This window comes from Lissotriton vulgaris, chromosome 2_1 (assembly GCF_964263255.1).
Source record: "Lissotriton vulgaris chromosome 2_1, aLisVul1.2, whole genome shotgun sequence".
Lineage (NCBI taxonomy): Eukaryota > Metazoa > Chordata > Amphibia > Caudata > Salamandridae > Lissotriton > Lissotriton vulgaris.
The window spans coordinates 1,677,541,502-1,677,557,584 of record NC_141687.1 but is presented as its reverse complement, the minus strand read 5'-3'; the positions used below and the strand labels follow the sequence as shown (position 1 = coordinate 1,677,557,584).

Here is a 16,083-nt window from a genome sequence, read left to right as displayed (position 1 = left end):
CAGTTGCAGTTTTTCATTTCATTTATTTACCTCAGTCTGCCATTTTATATCTATCTATCAATCATTCTATCTATCTATCTATCTATCTATCTATCTATCTATCTATCTATCTATCTATCTATCTATCTGTCTGTCTGTCTATCTATCTATATACATATATATATATATGTATATAGATAGATAGACTGACAGACAGACAGACAGGTAGATATATATATATATATATATATATATATATATATATATATATATGGTACACAGACAAAATATCGATTTTTTAATATCGATAAGCAAAAATATCGAAGTTTAAATATCGATATACAAAAATATCGAAGGTAAGTAATATCGACAGTCTAAATATCGATATTGGTATGATATCAGTAATATCGAAGTTGTAAATATCGATGTTAATAATATCGAAATTAATAACTTTGATGTTACTAATATCTATTATTAAATACATTTAGTGTATATTATATTGTATTAATTATGTTTTATAATTTTTTTTAATGTTATTTTATTAAATATTGTGTTTTACTACTGTAGCGGGTTGTGGGTTTATAGGGGAATAGGGTGGGAAGTAATTTAATTATGTTAAATTAATTATTAATTTTTAGGAATTATTAATTAATTAATTGAGAATTAATTTTAAATTATTTTAATTAATTTATTAATTGATAAATATGTTCTGTAGCGGGTTATGGGTTTATAGGGGAATAGGGTGGGAAGTAATTTAATAATAATTAATTAATTGATATATGTTTGTACATATTTTAAATAATTAATTGGTAATTAATTTCTATTAATTAGTTAATTAATTATTATAATTTTTTATCATATTTATAATTATTAATTAGTTGTTAATTAATTATTATTAATTATTTTATTAAATTAATTAAAGTAATTTTTATATATATTATTTATTGTTATTAATTAATTAATTGTGCAAAATAATATTAATTATTAAATTAAATTAATTACAGCAAATGTGCTAATATATTTATTTTATTGTTATTGTTAATTAATAATTAATTGGTAATTAAATAATATTAATTAATTGTGGGTACAGGGGTACTTTTAGGGTTCAGGGTCAGTTTTCAGTTCATGGGTAAAGGGGTATTTTTAGGGTTCTGGGTCAGTTTTCAGTTCATGGGTAAAGGGGTATTTTTAGGGTTCAGGGTCAGTTTTCAGTTCATGGGTAAAGGGGTATTTTTAGGGTTCAGGGTCAGTTTTCAGTTCATGGGTAAAGGGGTATTTTTAGGGTTCAGGGTCAATTTTCAGTTCATGGGTAAAGGAGTATTTTTAGGGTTCAGGGTCAGTTTTCAGTTCATGGGTAAAGGGGTATTTTTAGGGTTCAGGGTCAGTTTTTAGTTCATGGGTAAAGGGGTATTTTTAGGGTTCAGGGTCAGTTTTCAGTTCATGGGTAAAGGGGTATTTTTAGGGTTCAGGGTCAGTTTTCAGTTCATGGGTAAAGGAGTATTTTTAGGGTTCAGGGTCAGTTTTCAGTTCATGGGTAAAGGGGTATTTTTAGGGTTCAGGGTCAGTTTTCAGTTCATGGGTAAAGGAGTATTTTTAGGGTTCAGGGTCAGTTTTCAGTTCATGGGTAAAGGGGTATTTTTAGGGTTCAGGGTCAGTTTTCAGTTCATGGGTAAAGGAGTATTTTTAGGGTTCAGGGTCAGTTTTCAGTTTGTGGGTAAAGGGGTATTTTTAGGGTTCAGGGTCAGTTTTCAGTTCATGGGTAAAGGGGTATTTTTAGGGTTCTGGGTCAGTTTTCAGTTCATGGGTAAAGGGGTATTTTTAGGGTTCTGGGTCAGTTTTGGGTTTTTGGGGTACAGTCGTACAGGGTAAAAATTAAATAAATTTAAATTAAATCAATTAAATGAAATTATAAAATATAAAATTACATTAAATTATTACGTTTTTAATTTATTTTAAATGTATATGTATTAGTTTTAATTTTTTTATTATGTTTTAATATTTTTATTTAATATTTGTAACATTATATGTATTTTATAATTATTTTAACATTATTATTAATACATTTAAAAAAACGATATTTTTAATTCCGATATTTTTGTACTACGATATTATTTTTTCGATATTTTTGTACTTACCTTGTTAGGGATAGGATTCCGATATTTTTGACTTCGATATTTTTGTCCCGATATTTTTGTATGTCGATATTTTTGATTTCGATATTTAGTCAGACATTCTATATATATATATATATATATATATATGTGATGAATACCCGAGACACAAATGCAGAGTGCGTCTTTGTCCTGGGGGCAACTTTGGAGCATACATTTTAAGCGGCAAGCCCAGCCGCTGAAGACGCACCACCTCGGAGTCTGGGGGTCAGGAGCTCCGCATCCTATGAAGCTTCAAGTGGGACATCTGTGTGGGATATTAAGCTGGACCTGCATGCTGAGGCCCATCTATGGGCTTGAAACAATTTTGGCAACAGTTGCATTGAGTGCATCAATATGACGGTAAAATTCTGACAACACCACAAGCCCCATAATGCAACGTGAGTATTCTGAGAAGCCCATTGGAGGGCATGAATTTAAAAATGGGGGGTGTGTCAGCACCGCACTATAGACTGTCTTGCCTCTGAAGACGTGCATTTAAGCACAGAAACGCGTCAGGCATCGAACTTTCAGTCTGCTGTTAAACGCCGATCGGCATGCTGTTCCAGCTTTTACTGTGATGAATACTCGGGACACAAATGCAGAGTGCGTCTTTGTCCTGGGGGCAACTTTGGAGCATACATTTTAAGCGGCAAGCCCAGCCGCTGAAGACGCACCACCTCGGAGTCTGGGGGTCAGGAGCTCCGCATCCTATGAAGCTTCAAGTGGGACATTTGTGTGGGATATTAAGCTGGACCTCCATGCTGAGGCCCATCTATGGGCTTGAAACAATTTTGGCAACAGTTGCATTTAGTGCATCAATATGACGGTAAAATTCTGGCAACACCACAAGCCCCATAATGCAAACGTGAGTATTCTGAGAAGCCCATTGGAGGGCATGAATTTAAAAATGGGGGGTGTGTCAGCACCGCACTATAGACTGTCTTGCCTCTGAAGACGTGCATTTAAGCACAGAAACGCGTCAGGCATCGAACTTTCAGTCTGCTGTTAAACGCCGATCGGCATGCTGTTCCAGCTTTTACTGTGATGAATACTCGAGACACAAATGCAGAGTGCGTCTTTGTCCTGGGGGCAACTTTGGAGCATGCATATATATATATATATATATATATATATATATTGTCGCTCCAGGTTGTCCACCTCTTGAGTAGCACGCGAGCAGCAGCTTTATTTATGTGTAGGTGTACTCAAGAGGTGGACAACCTGGAGCGACTATATATATATATATATATATATATATATATATATATATATATACATATAACTATAGATATAGATATATAAAGCAGTTTGGGCTGTAGTTGTGTGAGGAGGTATTAAGGGAATTAATACGGGGAAAATGCATTTTGAGGCCCCCCTTTTTTAGCCACTGCTTGACGGGCCGCCTGGAAATTTTCCAGACAGCGGCTGAATTCATGGGCAAAGTTTTGGGTAAAATTTCAAGAAGACTCATTGACCAGAATCAAGGATATAGGCAACTGAAAATCTCCTTTTCGATAGAGGATAGGACCTAAATATAACGTCTCTGCAGCCTTTGGTTTTTGCAGTGAATATATAAATATATTCACAGAAAAAAACAAAGGTGACAGAGGTTATAGTTAAGCTCAGGTTTCATTCATACAAGACCAGAGAAATTCAGCAGTTGTAGTTAGCTGAGTTAACTATAACTCGCACCCTTGCAATGCACTGCTTATGACCTCACATATTACATCCCTGACGGCATCTCTGGTGACATCTCCAATGACATCACTGATGGCATAATTCACAGAATCTCTGATGCACCCACTCACTCCCATATATAACCTTTCATACACCCACTCCAACTTGCACACTACCATTCTCAAAACCATTGGCACACCCACACTAGTACTTACACATCCACTCACTGATTCATAGGTCTACACACATATCCACTCAGTCAACCATGTACCCACTCATGCATCAACTCACTCACTAATACAGCCACTAATTGTCCACTCACACTCCCATACAGCCAGGGAGGTGATGTTTCTTGGGACCGGGGGATGCAACGGACACCCTTCATTATTGTATTTGTGCCCTGGGGAAATGGCAGTCCCCGGGGATGCATGGGGATCCAGAGACCCCAGGCAATATTATTTATTTTAGCATGCACATTGTTTTTTTTAATTAATTAATGTATGTGCCCCAATGAAGTGGCAGTCCCCAGGGCATTGTGGTGCCCAAGTGGGACCCCATGCATTTGTATACAACAGTGCCCCAGGGAGGTGACAGCCCCTGGGCTGCAGTCGAGCTGTGAGGCTCCCCCGTATATAATAAAGTCACTGCCTTAGGAAAGTGGAGGTCCCCAGGGCTGCGTGGAAGGCCATGGGGCCCCCTCCGCATTCTTTTTTTTTTTTTTAACTCTTTATTGGCGGCTGCATGACTTATCACTTTACATAATTAGACATTTCTATCAGGGTACAGTCTTTTAACTTTTCTCCCACAACAGACATCAGCAGACTTAAATGGTACCAATTCCACAATACTGCTTCTGAAACATACCAGAGATCACTTGGTCTTAATCAGTGTATAAAAGGTGCAATACTTATCTATGAGGTGATCATTCCATTGAACTACAGCATATTACATCCAAGTTGCGTAGCATTGATCCTAGAAAAACTTAAGTCTTAACATTTTCCCGTCTCGTACGTCTCCTGGTGCCTCAGTCTAAAGGGCAACATTTCCTGACATGGAAAACGATCTCACGTGGGGTATTGTGCTCGCACATTACTGACTAACCTGTGCGCTCCCTGGGTCCATTCCCCACATGACACCCCCACGATCCTCCTCCATATGATTCATATCTATGAGTTATCTACCTGCGATGGTAACAGCTCCGTTTCCTCCAGATCAAGCAGCATCCGCTCCCAGTCCTGCGCAATTAGGTATTTCCGTTGCCCTTTCTTTTCCTTCCTACACAAAACTGCACCCTCCGCTCTACCCCCACCTTAGCGGATCGGACCGCCACACATCTAGGTCAGGAGGCCTAGCGGACTTCCACCTCATGGATAAAGCTCTGATTGCCAACAACAATGATAAATCGAGGAACTTCAACTGAGCTTTATGGTGTTTGGGGCATTTCCGGTGTCCTATCAAACAATGTAACGCCTCCTCCGGTACCTGCAGGGCTGTGACGACACGTAATATATGACAAACATCCCCCCAGTATCCGCATAATCGTGGGTATGCCCATAGCATGTGAAGGAGGCCTTTGTCTGTCTTGCAGCGGGGGCAGCAGTGGGGAGAGTCCGGGAACATTCTGTGGAGCCTTTGAGGGATGAGGTACGCCCTGTGCAGCGCCATAGCTTGTATAAATTTGAACTTAACATTCCTGGACACCTTCCTGGGATGTTCAAGGATAATCTTCCAGGCACCATCTGTCAGAGCCTCTCCCGTGTCCAATGTCCAGGTGTCTGAGTGCGTTAAGAGATATGGCGGCGTGCTCCCTGATCCCAGTGTAGAGCCATCGCACTAAGTGGCCTCCAGTCCCCATATAATATAGTAGATGTACTAATTTGTGCTGTGTAGTTTTAATCCGCTGTGGGGCCCATGTTTGTCTTATGTAGTGTGATACTGTGGTGTGTAGAATGTATAACCGTGGGGGAGCCCCAGTAATTTGCAGAAAGGAGTCATGGTCTAACAGCGTGTCGTCTCCAAACAGGCCTCCCACTGTGTCTACCCCCGCCTCCATCCAGGGCTGCAATCCACGTTGTGTCAGTCGTCCCTGAGGTGTTGGGATACCTAACAGAGGGACATTGTCTGTGCAAGGCTTGGTCTCAGACGTGTACGCTAGCGCTTTTCGCCAGCACATCAGGGCTGTGTATAGTAGAGGATGGCAATTCCGAGGGATCTTGGTCTTAGGCAATAGTAGAGAATGTAGTTCACTGCATGCAAATCGGTCTGTTGTAAAGTCAATCTCATGGAGATTCCTACCCGCTACCCATCGCGCTAGCCACTGGAGCTGACTGGCATAATAGTAACCACGGAGGTCCAGTACTCCAAGGCCTCCCTGTCTAGTGCTTAGTTGTAATTTTTGGAGACTATTCTCCTCCGTCCAGATCCCCAGATGAGAGTAATCAGGATCGTATTTAATGTGTTAAAGATTTGTTGTGGGAGGAAAACCGGCATATTTACAAAGTAGTATAACATGCGAGGGAGCATGACCATCTTGGAGACGGAGATTCTACCCATGACAGACAGGGGCAAGGACGTCCAGAATCCCACACTGCTACGGAGACTATTAATGGCCCTGCGTACATTGCCCTCGATCTGGTCCTCAGGCAGTCTATAAACATTAACGCCTGGATACCTGAATGTGGTCTGTGCTATTGAAATCTGGTACCCACCAAATTGAATGTGAGGAAGGTGTTGTAGCTCCCTAAAATAAAAGCCTATAGATTTTGCTGGGTTAGCGGCCAGGCCAGACACGACTTCAAAGCGATCGAATATGTTTACTCTGGTCGAGTGGTCCCTGTCCAGTTCTTGGAAATACAATAAGATATCGTCAGCATATATCGATATCAGGTTATGTGTCCCCCCAAATGGAGATAACTACCCTATCCTACCGGGCTCGGAGGGATTAGCTAGGGGTTTCAGAGTCAGGACAAATAAGAGGGGCGACAGCTGACAGCCCTGTCGGGTGCCTCTTTGAACTGAGTAACTGTCCGAGATGTATAGGCCAGTACGTGCCCTGGCCGAAGGGTCCATATATAATAGCCGTACCCATTTTAGTAGAGACTCTGGGAAGCCAAACCGTCGAAACACTTCGAACATGAACGTCCATGACAGGGAGTCGAACGCCTGCCAGAGGTCCAGCGTGATACAGCCAGCTTGGGGGAGGTCCTGCGGTGTGGCAGACATGAGGGTGTGGATTCTCTGCGTATTTTGGGAGGTACTCCTGCCCGGGAGGAATCCGCACTGATCTGGGTGTATCAGGGCAGGGAGCTGAGTCTGTACCCTCAGAGCAAAGGCCTTGCTGAGTATCTTGTGCTCCGTGGATAGCATCGAGAGGGGTCTATAATTAGTCAGCTCAAGGGTATCCCTGCCAGGTTTGGTTATGGATGTAACTAGGGTCTGCATCGTCGCGGCAGGTATATGACCCGACTCATACGACGTCTTATATATTTTCTCCAAGATAGGGCCTAGGGTTGTGGAGTAAGCCTGGTAAAACTCCACTGGTAGCCCGTCCATGCCTGGCGTCTTACCGCGGTTAAGGGATCGGATAGCCATCCGGATTTCCTGCTGTGTGACGGGCCCGGCCATCCCTGCCTGCTCGTCTCGAGTCAGGACTGGGAAGGGTAAATCCTGTAAGAATTCTAGGATCCCGCTTGTGTCGTCCGTGGGGAAAGGGGCATATAGTGCTCTCAGGTGATCTCGAAATGCACTGTTAATTTCAGACTGTGTATGCACGACCCTCCCCAACCCATCTCGGATCCGTGTAATTACTGGGGGTTCAGGGCTATCCCATACTAGTCGGGCCAGTTGGGCTCCTGACCTGTCTGTTTCGGCTTGTTGATGTCGCAAATACTCTTTATGGTCTATGACCCTCAGTGTTTCCAACAGCTCCGCGTGTTATATGTTTCCAGTCTGCAGCTCCCCTTCCGCCCGGGGTCCGCATTCGCCTCCCTCTCCAAGATTTTCAGATGGTCCTCTACCTCGCAAAGGCTCCTGTGGATCTCCTGCCGGGCACCCACTAACTGTCCTATGGCAGCCCCCCGTATCAGAGCCTTCATGGCATCCCACACCATCAAATTGGATGTTGCCATGTCCCAGTTCATCCGGAAGTAGTTGTCTAGGGTATCCGACAGTGATGAGCGAAAGGGACCATCCTCTATCAGCAGTGGGTTAAGTCTCCAGGTGGGTACCAGGGACAGCACCCTACCCCATTGCAAGTCGAGTGTCAGTGGTCTATGGTCGGAGAAAGTTTTAGCTAAGTATTCCGATAAATTACACTTGGACAATAGAGAACTAGAGCACAAAAATCTATCAAGTCATGTGTGTAGGTTGTGTGCCGGGGAGTAATAAGAGTATGCTTTATGGGTCGGGTTTAATGCACGCCATGTATCCACCAGCCCCCATCCCGCAATCCAAGTCTGGAATGATTCTGCCAGTCTATGCACTCCGGTCACCTGAAGGGGAGGTTGCGACCTATCTAGGTCTACACCTAATACCATGTTACAGTCTCCACCCAGGATCCAGGGGATATCTACCCAGTCAGCCAAGGCCTGTCCGACCTTGGCAAGGAATGCATCTTGCTCAAAATTCGGGGCGTAAATACTGCCAAGAACAAGTAGTGTACCATCTGGTGTGCCTTTCACCAGGATATATCTCCCCTGGTCGTCCACCCTCTTCTCCAGTCCTGCAAAGGGAGTGCCATGCCGTACCGAAATGGTAGCCCCTCTGGAGAAGGCGGAGTAAGAAGTAGAGAATATGGTTCCCCTCCATCTTTTCCATAAAGTATGTATTTCGGATACTGTTAAGTGGGATTTCTGAATGAATGTTATTTGGGCATGATGGCGTAGTAAGAATGCATGGATCCTGTGTCTTTTCTGTATGGCTCCAAGCCCCCACACATTCCAGGTGGCCAATCTATACTTCCCTATGATGTCAGCCACAATCAGTCCCAGATAAAGCGCAAAATAGCCCATGCTCTTCTCAGCATATAGAGTCAATAACAACCAGGAGACGTACTTCTTCCCACCCAAAAACTGAACTATTTTGGCGCAGCTTGAGAACATCACTGAGCCGAACAAGAAAACCGTGAACATAACAAACCAAGTACTGGTGCATGCACCATTGGGGGGGTGGCCAAGCACTGTTCTAATCATCTTAACTATTCATTCCTGCACTGCCGGCTCAACGGTGCCACCAGGGGTGTCATTATCAGGAGGTTAGTCCTAGTTAGCTTCTGGGGAATCCCAATCGAGGGATGTCAGAATCCAGCGAGCTCCCGTAGTCCTATTAGGCCTACCCTTTGAAGGTACTCTTTAAGGAAGTACGTGTACTCTGTTCTTGGGTCCATCACATACATCACAGTGTAGAGATAGCCTCCCAGCCACCCTATTGCCATCCCATACTGTGTAGGTACTAGTATCAAATAAGTAACAGAAAAAGGATATCGTGGTCCTTAGGATATGCAGTTCACACCTCATGGAGAGGTTTCTCCTTTCAATTGTCCAGCATTTCATCTGCTGCTCTGGGCGTTTCAGTCGGGAATAGGACCATGCTGTGTTCCGAGTCCGAGTGTACCGTGCTGTCGTCCGTGTCCGTATTGATCGTTTCCCAATCCTCTCTGAAGTTGCCCACCAAGGCAACGGCTCCTAACTGATCGTCTTTCTGTTGTTCCCGGGAGGGTCTTCGCCGTCCCAGCCCTGTCACCGAGGCAAGAGATGCTCCATTTGTATGTTCCGAGCTTTTCTGGGAACCGCTGGCCGACGCATCTTGGGTTGTCTCTTGGCTACCATCAATGCCCATCACCTCCAGCCACTCCTCCACGTCCGTAGGGCTTTCAAAGATGTGTGTTTTTTTGTTGTACACTATCTTGAGGCGGGCTGGGAATAGTAAAGCATATCGTAGTTTGGCCCTTTGGAGCCTCTTCTTGACCTCAAAATAGGAGGATCGTTGTTTTTGTACCACATTGGTATAATCCGGGTACAGAGAGATGCGCCGGTTTTCATATTCTATGAGGGATTTTTCCCAGGCCTTTTGCAGTAGGATATCTCTATCCCGGAAGTTAAGTATCCGGACGATCAATAGGCACGGCGGCTGGCCAGGTCTAGGCCGTCCAGTGGGGATGCGGTGTGCCCTTTCCACACAAAAGAGAGGTGACAGGCCCTCCGTGGTCATATGGTCTTGGAACTACAGTTCCTTGAAGTCTGTCGCATGGGTCCCCTCACTGCACTCCGGAAGGCCAATGACGCCGATGTTATTGCGCCAGTTGCGGCCTTCCGCATCTTCCATGCGGTTCATTAGAGATGCCACCTGCTGCTGTAATTGTTGGACAGAGGTGGTATGGTCCACCACCGTCGGGGTCAAATCCGCTATCACGATGCCCTGGTCTTTAACCTTGTCGGCTAGTTTATTATGATCTGCCTTTAGTAAGGAAAGGTTGGTAGTGAGGGCCCCCAACAGTGAGTCTATTGCTGATCTGGAGTCCCTAATCTCTTTTAGTATCAAGTCCAATTTGTCCATGTGTTGTCCCTCAGTAGGATTCAGTTTGGCTGTCCCTAGCAGGGCCTCCCCTGGTGTATTCTCTTGAGCGGGCACCGTAACAGCAGGGCCGTCCCGACCATCCACTGGTTTGATCCCTTTCCGGACCATGTCTGGCGCAAACCGGGGTGCCCAGCACGCTACGACGAAGCACTATCTGGAATATGCCCTGTGGCCCAGGGCGGTCCGTGTTGACTCTGTCCTCTACTTCGCGTCGCCAATCGCTTTATATTAGGCCCCACTGAGCTATGTACGGGTCGACTGGTTCACCCTCACAACGTAGTTATGTGGTCGAGGGTCTCACACCCACACCTTCTAGTATCCCCAGGTCATCATCCGTGGGCCAGAGAAGGTTATCACTCGGGGCATCAGGCTAGCAGGGCGTGCCTCCTCAGGGTGTGGTATACGGGAGTACCAGGTGCCCCCAATTCGATTCGGGGTGTCAGCAGTGTCTCCGTATTGTCTCGGGCCCCCGCTATGTAGACATCCAATTGTAGTGGTGGTGGCTGATATCGGTGCTCCTCAGTGGGTTTATGGCCGTCTAGGCAGGGTGGGAAGGAGGGGTGGCGAGGGATAAGGCCACTAAATGTCTCCCCAGGTGTCACCAGCCTCGCCCCCTACCTTCTGGTCTGCGCCCCTCCGCGTTCTTTTTAGATTACATGTGTGCCCCGGGGAGATGGCGGTCCCAGGGCAGAAGGTGAGCTGCGAGGCTTCTCCGTCTGTAGTAATGTTACTGATCAGGGGGAGGTGGCAGTTTCCACTGCTTGGAATAGCCCTAGGAGGGAGGCACCCGTGCATCCCCTCTTAAATTTCCACAATGCACACAGGACCTGGCCCACTAGGGTTTATTCTAAAACAAGTGTAGTAGCCCTTGCTTGCTTTTTTCTTTAAATGTTTCTGTGGATTTGCGGATCGAACTGTGAGTCCACATCAAAATATTTTTCTAAAATGCTTTTTATCCCCCAAGGTGTTCCTGATGAACCCCCTCACCATATCTGAGGGGTCCTGGTATGCCTACTCTGCCCCCTTTTTCTTCATTTTTAACATTTTTTCGGGATTGGGCTTCAAGCCGAGTCTCAAGATGGCTGCCAACACTTCCTGGTTGAAGTGTTGGCAGCCAATCAAATTTTAGTAGGATCCACGAGTCCACTGCAGGACTCACGTCCCCAGATATCTACATAATTTGAAGTTAGATATCTTAAAAACTACTGAACGGATTTACACCAGATCACAAAAAGCACACTTTCTGGACAAAAAATGTAACGTCCTACTAAATGTGGGATAATTCCATTCAGCAGTTCGGGCTGTAATTGTGATTAAAAAAAATGGAAAATCCCTACTAAGGTAACATGGGGAAAACGCGTTTTGGGGCTTCCCTTTTTCGCGGCCCACGCTTGACGGATCACCCAAAACTTTCAAAACAGCAGCTGAACTAAAAAGTGAAAGCTTTGTGAGAATTTCGTGGAGATTCATCAAGCGGCGCCAAAGTTGTTGGCAAAACAAAAAATGCTTTTCCTATGGAAACTTCGGTTCTAACTAGAACTACCTACTGGTGGACGCCAGTAGAATATTTATATACCTATATGAGGTATGTATAGTAAATGCATTCAAACTTACCTTTAGAAAGTTTGTCCCTCAATATTGTGCTCATGATATTGTGACCCCCTGAATATTTTGTATTTAATATTCCCAGTCTACACACTCATCCTCAAGCCAAGCTGCACATTTGTACATTAAATGAATGCATTAAATGTACGCAGTGTACTTGAGCTATAAGTGGTGATATCCTGGAAAGGCAATACAGTTGGGAATAGTCCCCCTTAGCCACACATTTAATCTCCTATATTGAAGACCTACTCACCTGGGCCGAAAGAGAACAGAAAGACCATGCTGACTCTTCCAGGAGAATGGAAGCGAAACAGCTGTCTGGTTTTATCCAATCTCCTGTCAAGGCTTATTCTCCACTGAGGACCAAATAACTGTGCTGCATCCAACTCTAACCCCACTCAAGAAACACAAGGCCCTATGGTAAGGCTTTTGGATCCTTGGGCTCATCAAATAGGTCCAAAAGTGGTTGGGGTACTCCTTGCCTGGCTCAGTACAACGCCAAAATAATAACAGATTATGCATCATACAAGTGCTAATTAACAATAACAAAAAACAGGCATAAAGAAGTGGGCCAAAGAATGTATTATGACACCCTTATGTCTGGTCCCCTCTGTTGAGTTCTGATCAGGTCCCCAGCGCCAGGAAGCCGCTCGGCCATCGTGCGCTTTATTAAATATCTTATTCATTCATTCATACATTACACTACGCTCCACACTGCAGCAAACGATAAGGAATGGCAGCAGCAGAAGCTACTACATATCAGAAATTACAACAACAACAAACATATCTAGGTATCTACTCCTGCCCTTTATTTTAATTAAATATGTTGACTATTCACATGCACTCAACCTCAAAACGAATATCTGGGACGTAAGGAAGGCGGGCAAGGGGCAGCCCCAGAAAGAACATCACTGTGCAAAGCTTCAGTGTCCCGTGATTTTCTTTTAAATGCCTTTTGCTTGTTTTTTTCTCCGAACCTGTTTCCTGCTTGTCCATCTTTTGAACTCTCCTGCCTCTGTCTTCCTCTACAGCTTCTCCTCCAGCCCCCACGGTGCAGTGCCTGTCAGGCTCCATGAGAATGAGCGTGAGCAAGTGCCAGCTTCAGAAGAGCAAGTATGATTCTGCCAATCTGCACCTCCTGGACCCGACCTGCACAGGTGCACGAGTGGTTGAGGGCACTGCCCAGGTGGTTGTCTCCACCAGCACCTCCTCAGCAGTCTGTGGAAACCAACTGACGGTGAGAGCCGCCGCCCCAACATGCACGATCGATCATTTCTGCACACTGGGTCATTGGGGCCTTTGGGAAATGAGCACACCTTTTTTGTTTTAAGCAGAATGACAGGCAGGCACGAAAGAGTTTATGGCACATGCATGTTCACGGGCCACAGGTCACAGATGATGAGGCGTGAGCTCCAGTGGTGGGATGGAACAACATTTCCGCCCTTATGGTGGCCTGTAAGTGCTGCTGAGTGGGGTCTATGCCCCATACGGGGACTTACATTCTTTGAAGATCCCCATCTTTTCTTGCCATTCACAATCCCCAAGAGTGGTTAGATCCAGGTGTGTGTGAAGCTATACTCGAGTTTGTGAAATGAAGAAAAATTAATTAATTAAAACAATGTATGTAATTGTGAATGAGTCTTAACTATGAAGTAGGTGAAATCCCATCTTCCTGCTTTTGTTTCAAAACTGGTAGGAGTTAACTCCTGTGGCTTTGCACAGTCCTAGTTCAAATGGGGCTCTTCATTGTTCCAACCTCTGCACGTTGCTGCCTCGTCAGCAACCTCTTAGTTAATATGCAAGAACTCATCAGATGAAAGTGCCTAGCATGCCCAGGGATGCTGTTCTGTGCCCTAATAGGGACCCCCATCTCCTACCCTCATGGACTGGGCCTCCTTCTGATCTCCATGAATCACCCCCCATGTGTCTGCCCATTTTCTTACGCACCTTGGTGTGTGCCATCCTGAGCTGCTATTATGTCCTTGCTTACCTGAGTGCCTGATGTGATCTCTTAATGTCTCTTTTTCCACTTGCAGTCCAACAGCACCCATGTATTTTATTCCAATAATCTCACAATCCCGGCAGAGGTGGATACGTCAGGGCTCATTGCGAGGAACAACATTACTTATGCCTTTTCCTGCTCATATCCTCTCAACATACCCGTCTCCCTCGCAACGACACTAAACGTATCAATGGGGTGAGTATGATTGTGACTGGGAGAGTACCTAAGAGTTGTGATGGGGTGAGCAGTAAAGAGTGAGATGGACTAATCACACGTGAGTGTGATGGGGCGAGCATGTAATCTGAGTCATGGGCTGAATATGCAATGATTGTGATGAGATCAGCATGGGGCTGATTACACCAAGAGTGTAACAGGACGAATATGTCATGTTTCGAATGTACTGACTTCAACATGAGCAATGGAGTGTATAAGCCCTTTTATATGGTCTTGCCCCTTTCACAGGTGATCTAGACTTTCCCCACTGCTGGGCAATTTTACACTGACAGTTTCTCTGACCATCCAGTGCAAAAACAAAATATACATCAGTGGACACTGGGGGGACATTTACCTCAGTTTGAACAGATTATATCATATCTTCATCAGTCAGTTACTGAAAATGTTTCTGCACTTGTGAGCTAGTGGAGATGTCAGGGTAAGGATGCTTTGTTACAGAGAGCTGCAATGTAATCTGGTTCCAGCTGAAATCTTCCATCTGAACACTTGGCGTTGTGGTAACATGCAATCCAATAGGGCGTTTGGGTGGTAACTAGTTACTGAGTGTCCTATTGGGCATTTAAACAAAAAATATGGTTTATATTAGGCGCACAACGTGACATTCACTTCTCCCAATGGCCCAAGTACTCTCAGAATTAGAGTGTGTTGTTCATGGCGTAGCCTTTTATTCACAAACCAGGTAATTCACCCGTGACCAACACAATAGTAACATGTCCTTTTTGGATATAAAATTATCACAGCATCATTTTTAGCGGCATCAACATGACGAAGGATACAAGGCCCTTTGGCATGACATTACACTTGAACTTGGCCCCTTGACCTGTCTAAGGCAGTAAAGAAAGTATGCACCACATTACCCTTGAACTTGGCCATGCACTTGAACTTGGCCCTCTCGGCCCACCATGCCCCCACTCCGCTGCGCACATTGTGCCAGCAGACACAACGCGCTACAGCGAGCGGTTGCACTACTTGAAAACCAGGGCCCGCATGGCACACTGACCCGCCCAACGGAGTCCTGCACTCAGGCAGCATCCCCATGGTTCACCTCAATCCATGCGTTGTGGGTTATGGCAGAAGAGTCCAGGACCACCAGCAGGTCAGTCCCCCCTTCCACCTACCCTCTGCACACGTGGATCCTACCCCACCTGGGGCCATCCAGTCGCTGAAACGCCAAAGGGTGAGAAGCTCCCTTGCGCACTCACTCTCCCCCCCTGTGCTAAACTCTGCTCCCCTATGGCCCTTAGTATTGTCTGTGCAATGAGCTAATGCCCTTCTACCACATATGCCCTCCATCCTGATGCCACCGCTCCCTTTTACTATCTGAGCAGTTCTGTCATAAATTACCTGCCCACTCTCAGTGGCCATCGAGTTGAGAAGGCCCTAGTTCACACTATCTCCTGTATTCCATGAAGGAATCCATGTCCTCCTGCCAGGAACCCGTGACCAGCAGCATTCCCACCAACTGTATCCCAAAGGGAATTTCTACCCCAGGCCCTCCATTAACTTTCCGCCCATAAGGGTGCCTGGATGTTAGGGCCACCCAATTGGTTCCCCCTGGACTACTGGGGCAGAGTAGGAGGAAGTGTTGGTCCCTCCGCCTTTCCCTCACTGACCGCTTGTATCACTTTTCCCACCAACTCGTCCACGGCCTTAACCGGGATCCCCTTAACTTATACTGCCTGCGTTATCACCACCGACTGAATATGAAACTTCCCTTCCGACCATTGGTCATTGAGTGGCGGAGTAATCACAAACCCTCTTGTAATAATTTTCCAGGCCCAAAAATGCTTAATATAAATACATCTTGGCAACTAACCTTAGGAATTGGCACCTTGTCCCAAGGCCTCGCTCACGTCCACC

General features: G+C 45.3%; 1 protein-coding gene across 1 annotated transcript in view; it reads left to right on the top strand.

Moving 5' to 3' along the window:
- The window catches only part of LOC147733076 (uromodulin-like), a 164,367-nt gene that overhangs the window by 65,575 nt on the left and 82,709 nt on the right, over positions 1–16,083 (top strand). The window contains exons 3-4 of the mRNA XM_086958917.1: positions 13,019–13,224; positions 14,024–14,184. Coding sequence (XP_086815043.1) covers positions 13,019–13,224; positions 14,024–14,184 — 367 coding nt within the window. The remainder of the gene's footprint in view (positions 1–13,018; positions 13,225–14,023; positions 14,185–16,083) is intronic.